Below are 14,702 nucleotides of genomic sequence, written 5' to 3'. Positions count from 1 at the left end.
AAGCTGTACAGGGAAGGCTGTGGCCACTGCAAGCAAGACCCCTGCACCAAGAGTGAAAACAAAAGGTGTTGGACCAGTCAAAGGTTGGAGTAAGGTTCTCTCCCCTCCTGCCAAGAAGAAGGAGACACTGAAGAGAAAGAAGGAGTCATCCAGTGACTCAGATTATGATGCTGCTGAAGATGTTGCTAACATCTCATCTCCCAATCCTAAGAAGGCTACTGCTAAGAAGGTTCCTCAAGGTATTGAAGAAGCCCCCTGTGATAACATCTCCTTCCATCGTGCTGCCTTTGCACTGAGATGGGACTACATTTACCAAAGGAGATTGGCTGTTGAAAGGGAACTGACCAAAGATGCTCTCAAATGTCAAGACATCTTTGACTACATCAAGGAAGCTGGTCTGATGAAGACAGTCTGTGACTTCAGTCCCTGCTATGAGCTGCTGGTGAAAGAGTTTCTTGTGAACATCCCTGAAGAATGTGATAACCCACTGAGCAAGGACTACCACAAAGTTTTTGTCAGAGGTAAATGTATCAATTTTTCTCCTGCTGTGATCAATAGTTACTTAGGTAGGTCTGTAGAACCTAAGGCTGAGTTAGAGGTTGCCAATGATGTTGTAAGTGCTGAGATAACTGCTGGTAAGGTTAAGGTCTGGCCCACGAAGAAGCTGATACCCACTAGTAAGTTGAATGTCAAGTATGCCATCCTCAATAGGATAGGGTCAACAAATTGGGTGCCAACCAAGCATGCAACCAATGTTGCTACAAACCTGGGTAGATTTATATATGCTGTAGGAACCAAGGTTGACTATGACTATGGAACCTTTATTTTTGATCAAACCATTAAGCATATTAGATCAACTGCTGTGAAGATGCCAATAGCATTTCCATCTTTGCTATGTGGAATTATCTTGGCCCAATATCCAGACATCAAGGTTGTGACTGACACACCTAAGAAGAGGGAATCTGGTTTTACTTTTCATCATAAGCTGTTTGGTAATCACAATGTTACTGATCATGTTGGGACATCTGCTGCTGGAGCTGGTGTTATGACCAAAAAGGAGATTATTGCTGGTTTGAAAATTCAATGTCAGGACATTGATAAACAGCAGGCTGAGCTTGAGGCGAGGAAGAAAGTGTTCTTGAAGATGATTGAAGGATTGGAAGCTGATGAAATACCTGTCAAAGCTAGTGCAAATGTGGCTGCTACAGGTGATCAAAACAATGCAGATGAGGATGAAGATTATGATACTGCTACAGATGAGGATGAAGACTCTGATAGCAGTGATGCTGAATGATTTTGTAATCTTTTTAATGTTTTACTGCACTTTGTTATTTGGTTTGTGGGTGTTTTGCCCTGGATTTTAGCACCTTCTGAGTGCATGGTCTGTACTTTGTTTAAATTCTGCACTTTGGGTACTTTACTTTCCTATTTTGGCACATTTTGTGGCTAAAAAGGGGGAGTAGCATTTTGGTTTGTTTGTTTCTGCTACATGTTGTTGTGTCTTTTGTTATGACATGTTGTTAAGTAGCAGTAAGCAAGTATTCAGGGGGAGTAAAATTTTTTACCCTGAGATGATGCACAAGCTGATGAAGTCAGGGGGAGTTGGCAACTGAATGGATGCTGCCCTGATTGGACGAACAGGTGCTAGAAGATGTGCTCCCATATGTCACAACACCTTTGATGACATATGACATTTGATATGATTAATCATTTGCTCTGATACCACGTTTTATTTCGCTCGAGGCTATTTGATAATAACTCCGCTGCTGCTGCCTCTGATGCATTTATTTTTCACCTATGTGAAATTTTGCTTAAATGATGCTCTAACATTCCTTCTTTTGTGTGACCATGGTGATTTGAAGGATTGCGCTTTTTAATCTCTCAAGGGTAATGGCCTGAAATTGTTTTAGCCAAAAATTGCCAAAGGGGGAGATTGTTGGATATTTGAATTGGCTTAATTTTGCTAAAACAAATATACTAACAAGATGTTGGAAAACATGTTACAACATCATATTTATTCAAGGAAATCTCGCGCATTTATGAGAGCATCTGCTATTTATGGAAATCCACTTAAAGAGCACGCTTAATGGAGATTTGATCTGATCAGGAGTTTTAAGGATAAGACAAACTTAATGAAATAGCTGGATGACTTATCCTATCATATAAAGTCCTTTAAACACTTTTGGAAAGTCTTGATATATCCTTAATGAAGATTGAAAAAGTATCAGATCATCCTTTATGATTCTCAAGGAGCGTCTGAGCATTTGTGAAGAAAGAGGAGCGTGCCTAATCATTATATATATGAAGACCAAGCTCAAGACAAAGTATCTCATTGAAAAATATTAGTTACATATATTGAGTCTTTGTTGAGTCTTTTATTGTTTGATTGTAATTCTTGCTTGTGGATTCTATAACACGAGTTAAGAAGTAAGTTTATTATTTTAAGGTGACTCCTAAGCTTTGAAGTACAGAGTTTACCGTGTGTGATTCACTTGAAGCTTTTAAGCAAAAGTGAAGTGTTGTCTTGGCAAGTTGTCGCCACATCATTCCTAACATTGTATAATCAACACAGGTTGTGTTGTGTGAGTGGAAGTGAGATGGGATCTCATGTCTAGGAGTTCCTAGGCAGAAGTTGCATGAGTAGTGTCGAGGTTATAAGGCGTAAACCGAGGGTTTGCTGGAGGTCTTAGTTTAAGGCGTAAATCCTAGGGTTTGCTGGAGGTCTTAGTAACTAGAGCTATTAGTGGATTTCCTTCCTGGATTGGTATCCCCCAGAGTAGGCAGTTGGCTGAACTGGGTTAACAATTACTTGTGTCATTTATTTATTTTCTGTCAGTTTTTATATGTTATATAAGATGTGCCAACAATAGAAACAACGCTAATCATAAAGTAGTTGTTGGGACATCTTAGGCAACATCATTCTAGTGATACCAGAATTTCACATATTGAGCATTAAAAAAAGTTTGTCAAAAAATAAGGAGTTCAATATTTGGTTTTTAAGTCAAAATATTTGTTACTTTTATCTTCATATTTTGATTTCAAAAACTCATATTTAATTCATTTTATTTTGAAAAATGTTAAAGTTTTGTGAATGAACTTTTTATATTGTTCTAGAAATGCTTGATTGTCGAAATTTAAATTCATAAGTTATTGTTAGTTCAATTAGGTGATATTGAACGACTTGATTGAGAAATTTAATGAAAGTAAGTATAATTATAATGGTAGTATTTTTTGAAAGAAATCAAACTTGAAAGATGTTGTTAACTTTTGTTTAGAAAGGTAGTATTTTGAAGAAAAAAAATCGAAGTTGAAAGATGTTGTTGATTTTTGTTTATAAAGGTAGTATTTTTGAAGAAAATCGAAGTTGAAAGATATTCTTGATTTTGTTTAGAAAGATAGTATTTCTGAAGAAAATCAAAGATGAAAGATGTTAATTTTTGTTTATTGTACGTGACGACAAATGACATTAAGAAATAAAGTTAGAATGCTGTTTTACATCTTTATTTTTATTTTTTATTACTTTAACAAGATGATTATTTTTCTTGTTGGTAAGTTGTACGCGTTGTTAACGTATGATCATGGGTTCTAATTCTAATCCAAGTAAATTCTAATATGGACCACTTCATCAAGCGGTCCATGATAGAACAGACATGAATAACATTATAACGAATACGAATTTTACAAAATCTACCGTTGGATTGAAATTTTATATCATATAGATCATCCATAGAAAAATTTAGAAAAATTGAAAATCATTTGATATGTTATTGAGACTCATCAAGATTACCGTTAATCTTGATGAGTCTCAATAACATATCAAATGATTTTTAATTTTTCTAAAACTTTCATTCTAACGCTGAATTTTATAAAATTCGTATTCGGTAAATCACTTGTCCACGGTGGACCACTTGTGAAGGCGGTCCACCGTAGCATTAGCCTTCTAATCCATCCTAGGCCAAATTTTATTTTACTATTTTTTTAATAAATTTTTAGTCTTTACAAAATTAGAATCTTTTGGTCTATTGGTGAAGGTTTGGTTCGTCGGTTAAGGTCATGGGAATTGTAAACTAACAACAACAAAAAAAGTCTATTTGGATTAAATTATTTTTAAACTTATAAAAAAATAAGGCTTAATTGTACTTTTGGTCCCTTATCTTTATTTTAGGTTTCAAGTTGGTCCATTATCTTTTAAAAGTTTCAAGTTGGTCCCTTATCTTTTTTGCAGGTTTCAAGTTGGTCCCTCCCGTCAATTTTTTCACTATTATCGTTAAATTTGGACACGTGGCAAACAGAAACCACCCTTGAAAACATGACACGTGTCCAAATTTAACGATAACAGTGACGGAATGGACCAACTTGAAACCTGAAGAAAAGATAAGGGACCAATTTGAAACTTTTAAAAGATAAGGGACCAACTTGAAACCTAAAATAAAGATAAATGACCAAAAGTGCAATTAGGCCAAAAAATAACTTATACAAATAAATAATTGTTAAATCTCAACTAACTGAAATAATTGTTACTTAAAATTTCTTCATGGACATTTTGCTTTTATTTTTTAGCTTATGAAAAATATTTGGCTTAATTAGTAAAATGGTCCCTTAAAGACATTTTTGGTTTCACATTGGTCCCTTAAAGAAAAAAAGGACCAAATAGGTCCCTTAAAGAAAAAAATGTCTGAATAGGTCCCTTAAAGACATCTCTGTTAATCAGTTTGGTCCCTTAAAGACATCTCCTTTAATCAGTTTGGTCCTCGAAAAAATGGACGGAAAGGACCAAACTGATTAACGGAGATGTCTTTAAGGGACCTATTCGGACTTTTTTTTCTTTAAGGGACCTATTCGGACCTTTTTTTCTTTAAGGGACCTATGTGAAACCAAAAATGTCTTTAAGGGACTATTTTACTAATTAAACCTAGAATATTTTGTACAAACAATTAAACTTTGATTTATAAGTTGCTTAAAAAAAATATTAATTTACAAGTTTTACCTAGTGAAAATGGTGAAGGCTAACATGTACAAGTGTCTTAAGTGGTGCACTTGTGCATGTTATACAAAATTCACTGTTGGGTTGAAAGTTTATATCATATAGATCATCCCATACAAATTTTTCATAAATACTTTGACAAGCTTATAAATAATACACAAGAGTATATTTATTTTTCCAAGTTTAAAAATAAGTCAATCCATCAGCCCTAAGTTTTATCCTTAAATCATATTTAACCCTACGAACCTACTAATTTCAAAAATCTTAACTCAACCCTAAACGCCGATATTAAATCATATTTCAATTAGATTGTTCAAAATCACTTAATTGGGATGATGGGCAACAAATACTTAGAAATTGTAATTTTGATAATCTAATGGTTAGTCGAGTAGACTGCGGTACCATCCGCGGGATTTCTGTAAATACCCGAAATGGAATGATGACAAAAAGAATTTTGATACAAACATAACGAATGTGACTAGGGAAATTAAATTTCTCTGAAACAATTCAATACCACCTAATTAGAATGACACACGTATGATTCAAATTTCTGACAATATAAACGCCTGAATATCAACTAGTTTGATTAATTGTTACTCAAAAACCTATTTATCAAGAACTGATAATTAAGTCTCTACCAATTCTTTTTTTTTTGTCAGTAGTCTCTACCAATTTTACCGTAAGAACTACGGAAATAAAATGACCAAATTGGAATGAAAAATATTTATGAATTTAAATGTCGACAATTAACAGTTCAACATCAACCGGTTAGATTAACTATTACAATAAAATATTTAAGCATATTAAAAAAATAAAGTTTTTTTGTACAAAAAAATAATTATATGTTGTGTTAATGGTTAAACTGTAAATAAATATTATATTTTGTAAACTAATAATATTATAAAAAATGAAAGGAAATAATAATAATAATAATGATGATGATGATGATGATGATGATAGTATAAAAAAATTTATTTAAATCATACGTTTTTTTATTTTGAAAATACCATGTGTTGTTCAAATACTAAAATTATATTATTTTATTGGATATTAAATAATATTAAATTATTTGAATCTTGTTAAAAAAATGTGACAATCTAGATTAAAAGATTTGATGCATGTTTTTTTTTTATTATGGAACATGATTGATAATTATATTTATGTGGATGATACATTTATAAATATTAAAAAGTAGTGTTTAAAATAGAAATTTTAATAAAGAAATAAAATCTGCATTAAATATTTGCCACTTGTTAACCACGTCAACAGTGTACCGATACACGTCCACATAATATGTGTACCGAAGAATTCACCATTTTTTAATAAAAATTGCAAGATAAAATGGAGGAAAAACAGGAAAAACAAATTAGGGTTTAGAGTTTGCTTGTGTATACAAACTTATAATATAAAAGATAAGTGAAATTTCGTTGAAAATATTTCGTGATGAATAATATAGTCAACAATAATTTTGATACGATATACTTTTAAAATTGATGGTGTTTATCAATTATTACACATAATTTAAATCACAATTGATATCCTTGCCATAATGATTAGAAATATTGCCGCCCCTGTATTTATGAAAAGAATAATGCTAGCAACACACTCTCTTAACAAACACACTCCAACACACTCTCTTTTATTTGTTGAAATTCTCATGAGTCCCATAAAAAAATGTGGACCCATATAACTTTTATGGGACTCATATAAATTTTGACTAATAGAAAAGAGTGTGTTAGAGTGTGTTTGTTAAAGAGTGTGTTGCTAGCACTCCTCTTATGAAAAACCACATGATTCCAAACATGTACGTCGAAAATCGTGTTTTTGTCCATAAACGCACATCCGGATGAAATAAAAACCTGTTTTTTTCTTCCAGAAGCGTCCTTGGGAGTGGCAAGAGTTTCTCCCTTTGCTATAGACATTATTAAGTATGCGTGCAGTATTTTGGCATGCAATAATACCACTGTAGATTATATATCCCTTGACAGCACTGAATCAAATCATATTTATCTCATGCAGCTTTATTTTTTTTTATTTTTCTAAATAAAAGCAACCTAAACCACCACCCTTATTATTGACAGCCTATGATGAAGTTGGTAACAGAAATAATTTTGAGCAGCTCTTCCCTAGCAAAGGGAATAATCAATTACAGCTTACAACAACATGATGACATTTCCTCATCTTCCACTCAACAACCTTGCAATTACATTAGAAATACTACTTACAGAGGGGGCATCAAGCATGATATCTTCTTTACATAAAAAGAGAGTAGTTATAATTGTTTAGCTAGACCGAACAACATCAATGGCAGCGACCAAATCATCATATTTAGCTCCAGTTACTTCCTTTACAACCTTGTTGTCCTTCAGAATTTTAAAAGTGGGAACCACCTTAATTCCTAGCTCTTTTGCCAAAGGCTGCCAATAACCATTAAATACCATATGTCAGTCCGAGAAGAAAGCCTCGGCAACTACCGACTATCTACTATTTACTTAGTATACTTTTAAACATCCATACCTTGTTATCTTGGTTGCAATCAAGCTTTAGAAAGACAACATCCAAATACTTCTCAGATAATTCTTTGTATTTTGGAGCTATCACTTTGCAAGGACCACACCTGAAAAAATTCATGATAAATCATATCCAAGGTTATCGAATTATCCACTTAGTATTTAGTACTTAGCAGCAGGGATAACAATGTCATAGAGGATGAACCACAATCATGATCCATAAAATAATCATTCCTACATAACCACGCCAGAGATTGAGCCTTTTTTTCATGAGCAGGAATTGAACTTGGTACCCTAATGTTCACAAACACACACTGCACACCAACAACTTATTCTAGTCCCGGTGGCACACCAGAGATTCAGTCTGAATGACCAATCTCTATTTAGGTTGCATGACATCCCACCAACACTCGCGAATAATCCACTCTTATGCATATGGAGAAAGATTGAAACAAAACAAAAAAATACTCTTCTGCAAGGTTAAACAAGATAAAGCAAGTTATCAATAATCATACACAAGCGCACCCTGATTTGGCTCCATATACTTCATATCCCAAACAACAAGTTATAACACAGCCTCATCCGAGGACTACACCATTAATTGGTCTTTGCTAAACATATCCAAAAAGTATGATGCTTAATTGTATGTCAAAGGCCAACTTTGAAGCTTTCAACCAGACTGGAAAGCATGAATGCTAAATATTCCTTTTGGTATTCAGCCTACATAAAAGTACTTTAGTCATGTTACTTTATTCCCACTGCCATTAATTAGTTGCTTAGCAAGTGAATTACCACATATTCTTTTTACCTCAAATTTGGGCATTCTATATTAAAGGAAGGAATCACTTCATAGCAGAAAATGAAGAGTTATACTTATACCTGTTTATTTCAAAATTAACAGTTGCAATTATGATAAAATGCACGGATATGTAAATGACCCCTTGATTATTTCATCAACTGTTAAAAGTTAAAATTTTTCACTTCTCTTTCTAATAAACCCCTTAGTTTAGAGACCCCCATTTCCTACCCTTCATCATGTATGAATTATGAACTTTGTGTGACCTTGACAGATTTTTCTTGAACCTGCCTCACACTATACAATTATTTTTCCTAAACCCTATTCACCTTCTTCAATCCATTGTCGTATGAAAACTAATTCAATAACCCGTTGCAGTGGGTGGAATTAAAATTCCCATCTTCAATGCTCATGAATTCCACCCACACATCGTTGCAAAAAAAATAAAAATAAATCTACCCACCTTCATACAATTATTTCCCTTTATACTTCTTCTTCCCCTTGACTTGTTGGGATTAGGGATTTGGTTTGTTTATTGGATTATGAATCATTTTCCCTTTTTCGATTTCAATCTTCTAATGGATGTGTGGGGATTTTAAACAATCTTGATATGTTTAAAATTGATATGATGGATTTTAAACAATCTTGGGATTTAAGGACTTCTAAGCCTCTTCTTTTTTTCTTTTTTTTCTTGGTACAGACTTCTAAGCCTCTTCTTTTTTTAAGTAAGAATAATGCTAGCAACACACTCTTTAACAAACACACTCCAACACACTCTCTTTTATTGATTGAAATTCACATGGGTCCTATAAAAAAATGTGGACCCATATAACTTTTATGGGACCCATATAAATTTTAACCAATAGAAGATAATGTGTTAGAGTGTGTTTGTTAAAGAGTGTGTTGCTAGCACTCCTCATATATATATATATATATATATATATATATAGCTCGTCCACATGTTTCCTTTTTTTATATTATAAAAAGCCAAATTACTTTTCTTTCTTTTTTTTGACGAAAAAAAGCCAAATTACTTAACTATCCAACAATATTTAATTATTTAAAGAGGGAATAGTGGGTTTTTTGTAAAAGCATATATATATATATATATATATATATAAACCGACATCAAGTCATATAGAACTAGTGCAAAATGAGAAATGCCATAATCATAAATTATGCAATTTTGTGATATCTGGACATGTCACCAAGATGTACTGATCAATAGACACAGTCACACAGTGAAAATAACTAGTGGCCAATTGTGAAAATTAAGGTCATGCATGTTTCAGTATAAGAGAAAACAGGGAAAGTCATAAAGTAAAGTAAACAAAGATTAACAGTGGCCAATTGTAGTTTACCAAATCATATTACTTGCTAAAACACATTTAGATTTCTTAAAACATATTTAGAGTGTTTGGAATAGCTTATTTAGACTTAATTTACGTATAACATAACACATGTGCAACTCGTTAGAAGGGTCTAGAGAGTTTATTTACGATGCAAGTTATTTTCAACTTATTTTCATAAATTCTTTCAGATAACTTAACCTTATTTGGGTACCTTCTACCCTCATTCTCTCATTGATTGGTCAAAACTCGACTTATGTTCGTACTCTCTAAATTTTAATGAATCAGTTAGTGTCTTTTGGGATGTGAAAAACCATGGACTTCAACCTAAAGTGGTGACGTATAACAAATGAGACTCTTTTCCTACCAGTTGCCAATAGCTAGCAGTATTAAACAAGGTAAAGTATAATTCTTTTTTAAACATAACATATGATCATAAATTAATAAAAAAATATATAAAAATAAAATAGAATCAATCTTGTTTCTAAACTATCGTTTTTCTGCAATTTATTCCATAAATGTATATTAATATAATAAGTAGTCTCTAAAGTATATGAAAAATCATAAATTTAGTCCCTAAAATATATGAAAATCTGTAAAATTTAATCTCTAACAACTTAACGGTAAGGATTAAATTGACATTTCTTTGTAGAGTTACTATGCTACAAGCACAAAGTTTTCATCGTCATTTAACATTGTCTAATGGAAATCTGTGGGGAACACGAAGTAAGTTCTCTCTCCCAATAGTAGTTGTTCCATACACAAGAGTTAGAATGTTTATGGGCTCCAAGTCACTTGAATCAATTCATTGTTGCTAATTGACATGTTTTGTATAATTTACGAACTACTTATTATATTGATATAATATAAGAACTTGTTGTTTCAAAGTGAGTATTTATCTAAGAAGTTCGACAGCGAGTAATTGGAAGAAAAAAGTAGAACATTATTATAAATATGTACAGTTATATTGAGTTTTGTTCACCGCAACAACTCTAGTCTTTTGTGTAGTTGTGACTTGTGAGTATTGAGATAAGGGTTTGAAATGTCGCAATTTCGTCTCCTAAAAATTGCATATTTATTTAGTACTAAATTATTATTATTGTGAGTTGATTTTGCTTGGTGAATAAGTGTAGTGTCCCGGATTCGAACCCGGAGTCCTGCACATATAGTGTGATGTTGCTACCAACCGAGCTAAACTCACGGGGACATTGATGGTTTATTCAAAATGGGACATGACAAAAAAAAATTTGACTCACAAGCAACAAGCAACAAACAATATTGGTTCATTCAAAATGGGATATGACAATTGACAATAGTTAACGGTAAATTATTAATTATAAAAACAGTAGTAACATAATAATAATAATAATAATAATAATAATAATAATAATAATAATAATAATAATAATAATTTAATATTAATAAAATAAAATATACCATTGTGTGTACATGTCGAGGACGACGGTTTTATCACCGGCGGCATTAACGATGGGCCAGAACGTATCCTTGTTAACTTCAGTAACTTGCCCAACCGTCACAGTGGGCCCCGTAGTATCCAAACTGGATCTTACCCTCACACTCCCATTCTTCCTCCTCGAGCTTAAGCTCTTCAAACCAACACTCTTACAACTCAAAATGGAAGAAGAAAATGAAGTAGTAGAACTAGTAGAAGAAGAAGAAGATGAACCGAGTAATAGCTTCGATGAAGAACCACTTTCGAAGACGGTGGTGCCAATCCATTTAGGGGAGGTGCATAGATTTAGAGCCATTGGTGTTGGCATATGCGGTGTGTGTGAAGAACTGAACTGAGATATGGTCGGGTCGTGTGGTAGTCTATGAGAGTGATGATGGAAAAGACGGGTATGCACTTGGAGTTTGTGTATGATATAAAACCAATAGCGAAAATCAGGGTTGTTTTCGTAAATTTAAATCAATTGGAGAATGAAAGAGATGTGGGTTATTACCATATTAACCTTCTTTGATATTATTTTTGGAATTAAGGCCCATTCTTTCATTTCATATAATTGGATTGGATGCCAATATTCCCTTCGAATATCTCTTTTTTCATTTTATTTATTATGAGTCAATTTTTTATTTATTTTTTAAATAGCCTAATTGTTTACGTGAAAATTTGGTAAACAACCGCTAGTTTAAGTATTTAAACTCGCGAGACCAACTAGTAAATCTCAGGACAATTTTGTGTTTTGTTTACTTAGAAAAATGTTTGAATGTTCGTCTTAACAGGAAAACAAACACTTAAAAATCGAAACGTTTTCAAATAATACAGGAAAAAACTAGTTCGAATCGCCTCGAAGTAGCAGTTTCTCAAGCAAGTATTCAAATTAAACTAAAGAAAATTGCTGGAAAGTAAATTGCATTGAATGTAAAACAATTACAAATAGATGGTTCACAAAACATACATTTCTTCTTAGGTATTCCTTTCGTTCGAACGCTGAGTACTTAGAATTTTAGAGAAAGTTTTATGTAAAATTTTGTGACCTTTGTTCTGAATGAAAAACTGCTATATATACTATAACGAAGTGGTAACTGCTTCTTGATCATCTAGACGGTCTTCGATTTGTCACGTCGACCCACGTTCTCCACTTTCACTCTTCATTCCTTCAGCGCGCGCCAATGCTTATTGGGCCGTTGTTGTTTCTTTTTTGGGCCTGGCCCAACTTGCCCTCCGACTCGATTCTATGCTTTCGACAGGTTCCTGACAAAACCAAAACCAAATGTGCCTCCCAAAGCCTTCGAAGCGCTCCTTTGCTTCGATATGATTAAACCTCGACACAGGATTTGAAAGTTTTATTTTGACAATATAACCTTCAAATAAATGTTGGACCCACCAATTATATTTAATTGATAAATACCAAATTTATATCCAACAAATTGCCCCCCAAAAATGCCATTTTCGACTGTGTCTATCGAAGGAGGAAGTGGCATTTTTGAAAGTGTTAATGGATATCTTTCTTTTTCACTTATCTCTCCTATCGTTTAGGCTGACATCCAAAATTTTGGATTGGCTCCAAAATTTGTTTCTTTTCCACTTATCAAGGGATTTGGACACTTGTCAACACAGGAAGTTGAAGAAGTTGTTATTTTCCCTTTTTTGGATTATTTTAATCCTCAAGTCACACGCCTCTATAAATAGGCGAATCTTCTCACCATTGCACTTTTTCCAAACTCGCTTCTTTCAACTGTTCATCTTTCTCTTCAATTTCTGAGATTTCCTTCTTGAATCTTTGCTTCCAAACGTTTTCAACTTCTGAAACTTTGTTCATCACCAAATCATCAACTTCTCCCTTTCTCGGATTCTTTCTCAACTGCTCCAAATAACCCGCAATTCCCAATCTCAACCTTAACCATCGTTTTCTGTCAAATTCTTGAATCTTCAACAATGGCGTCAAGTTCAAACGTTGGAAAGATACTTCCCTACGCTGGCAAGTGGACCACCACCATGCTTTCTTCTTACGAAGAGGATGTTGTTCCAGAACCTTCGCTGCGAACTGACTTGCAGAAGATTTGGGAGAGCCAGGTAATTTTCCCTTATTCCATTGATAACCTGGTACATGCATTTGGAGGTCCTAAACCAAGTGACAAGAGCCGGAACTCCAAAACCATATCTATTTTCCCTGTCTACAAACCTTGTGCTCCTAGGGTTTTTATTAGTGAACCCTATAACTTTAGTTATATTAAGGCTCCTAATAGGGTCTTTCGATCAGCTCCCTCTTTGAATGACCAATACCTTGGCTGGTTAGATAGGGTACAACGTGATAAGGCTGATATCTGGCAAGCTTGTGGTATTTATGACCTTATTCAACTTTCTAGGACAGGCCTTAAATACCAGCAAGAGATGATTATTGCTGCTCTACATTTCTTTGAGTCTTCCACCAACACTTTCCACTTCGAATGTGGCATGATGACTCCTACACTGCTGGATGTTGCTGCCATTGCTGGCCTATCACCTCTTGGTGACACTTATGATCCCTTTAAAGCTTCCGACACCATCAAATTTGATTTTCGAAACAAGTCTTATTCCAAATACATTGTTGAAAATCGAAAGACTGATGATGAAGTGAGTGATGAAGAGCATGTTGCTTTTCTGACCCTCTGGCTGTCTCAGTACGTCTTCTGCACTCAATCCCTCCAAGTGGCCAAAAAGTTTATCCCTATGGCCATTCAACTACATGAATGTCAGCAATTCAATTTTGCTCGACTCATTCTTGGCTGTCTTTATGAGTCTATGAGGGATGCTTGTGATCACCTTAAGAAAACAGGCGATGGATCTACCTTTTTAGGTGCTGGCCCCTTCTGGTTGCTGAAATTGTGGTTAAATGCCACATTCCATGCTGAACTTGACCTTTTCTTACCTGAGCCATATTATGAGGAATCACGAACGCGCCAAATCGAAGGCACAAGGCTGGCAAGAATGGTCCCTAGGGAAAGAGGCCTTAACTATGATGTGGCCTTCCAACAATACTTTAATGTTTTTCTCAGCCTGAAGAAATTCAAGCCTAGCTTTGCTCCTTTCGTGGATAGGCCACTTGGCCCTCCTTGGTTTACTCAAGAATTTCCTTCTCCACCAGAGTTTGAAGCAGTGACCAATAATATTTGGAGTGCTTACCTGATGCCTACAGTTTTGTCCTGTCGAATTGGGTTGACCTCTGGAGATTTTGGGCTGGTTGGTTATTTCCCAAACCTGGTGTCTCGCCAATTTGGCTTAACTCAAATACTCCCAAAGAGCATATATTCGGAGGAAGGGGAAATTTGCTTAGGCAGATGTGGCATGACGGAGCCACAATTCCGTTCATTTTTGAACCACTTCAACAAACCTTCTTATGAGCTTACTCCATTCGACTTTGCTCCTTCCCATGCCTGCACCAGGGAATTCTTCACATGGTGGTCTCGACACTACGAGGGACGCCTGGTCAATAGGGCTGCCTTGCTTACTGCTATCTCTGATGGGTTTGACTCATCTATTTTAAACAAGATCAAGTCAAAGTTGAACACCAGAGGTACCCCTTTTTGCTTCGACTTTTGTTTACATAATTTTACCTTGC

General features: G+C 34.3%; 1 protein-coding gene across 1 annotated transcript; it reads right to left on the bottom strand.

Moving 5' to 3' along the window:
• Positions 1–7,072: 7,072 nt before the first annotated feature.
• On the bottom strand, positions 7,073–11,460 carry LOC123890244 (thioredoxin F-type, chloroplastic-like). The gene is made up of 3 exons (XM_045939810.1): positions 11,077–11,460; positions 7,502–7,601; positions 7,073–7,401 (listed from the first exon to the last, which is right to left on the bottom strand). Exons 1-3 carry the CDS (start codon positions 11,418–11,420, stop codon positions 7,267–7,269), a joined length of 579 nt encoding a protein of 192 aa, XP_045795766.1. The 5' UTR covers positions 11,421–11,460; the 3' UTR covers positions 7,073–7,266.
• Between the last annotated feature and the right edge of the window lie 3,242 nt (positions 11,461–14,702).

This window comes from Trifolium pratense, linkage group LG6, assembly GCF_020283565.1.
Source record: "Trifolium pratense cultivar HEN17-A07 linkage group LG6, ARS_RC_1.1, whole genome shotgun sequence".
Classification (NCBI taxonomy): Eukaryota; Viridiplantae; Streptophyta; class Magnoliopsida; order Fabales; family Fabaceae; genus Trifolium; species Trifolium pratense.
This window is presented reverse-complemented; position numbering and strand designations above follow the sequence as displayed.

What these genes read in the sequence shown, in the direction of transcription:
- LOC123890244 (XM_045939810.1), bottom strand. Translation starts at nt 11,420, where the DNA reads ATGCCAACACCAATGGCTCTAAATCTATGCACCTCCCCTAAATGGATT. An exon ending in CTCGACATGTACACACAATG is followed by an intron (nt 7,602 to 11,076) that starts GTATATTTTATT and finishes GAATTTTTTCAG; the next exon opens with GTGTGGTCCTTGCAAAGTGA. An exon ending in ATTGCAACCAAGATAACAAG is followed by an intron (nt 7,402 to 7,501) that starts GTATGGATGTTT and finishes GGTTATTGGCAG; the next exon opens with CCTTTGGCAAAAGAGCTAGG.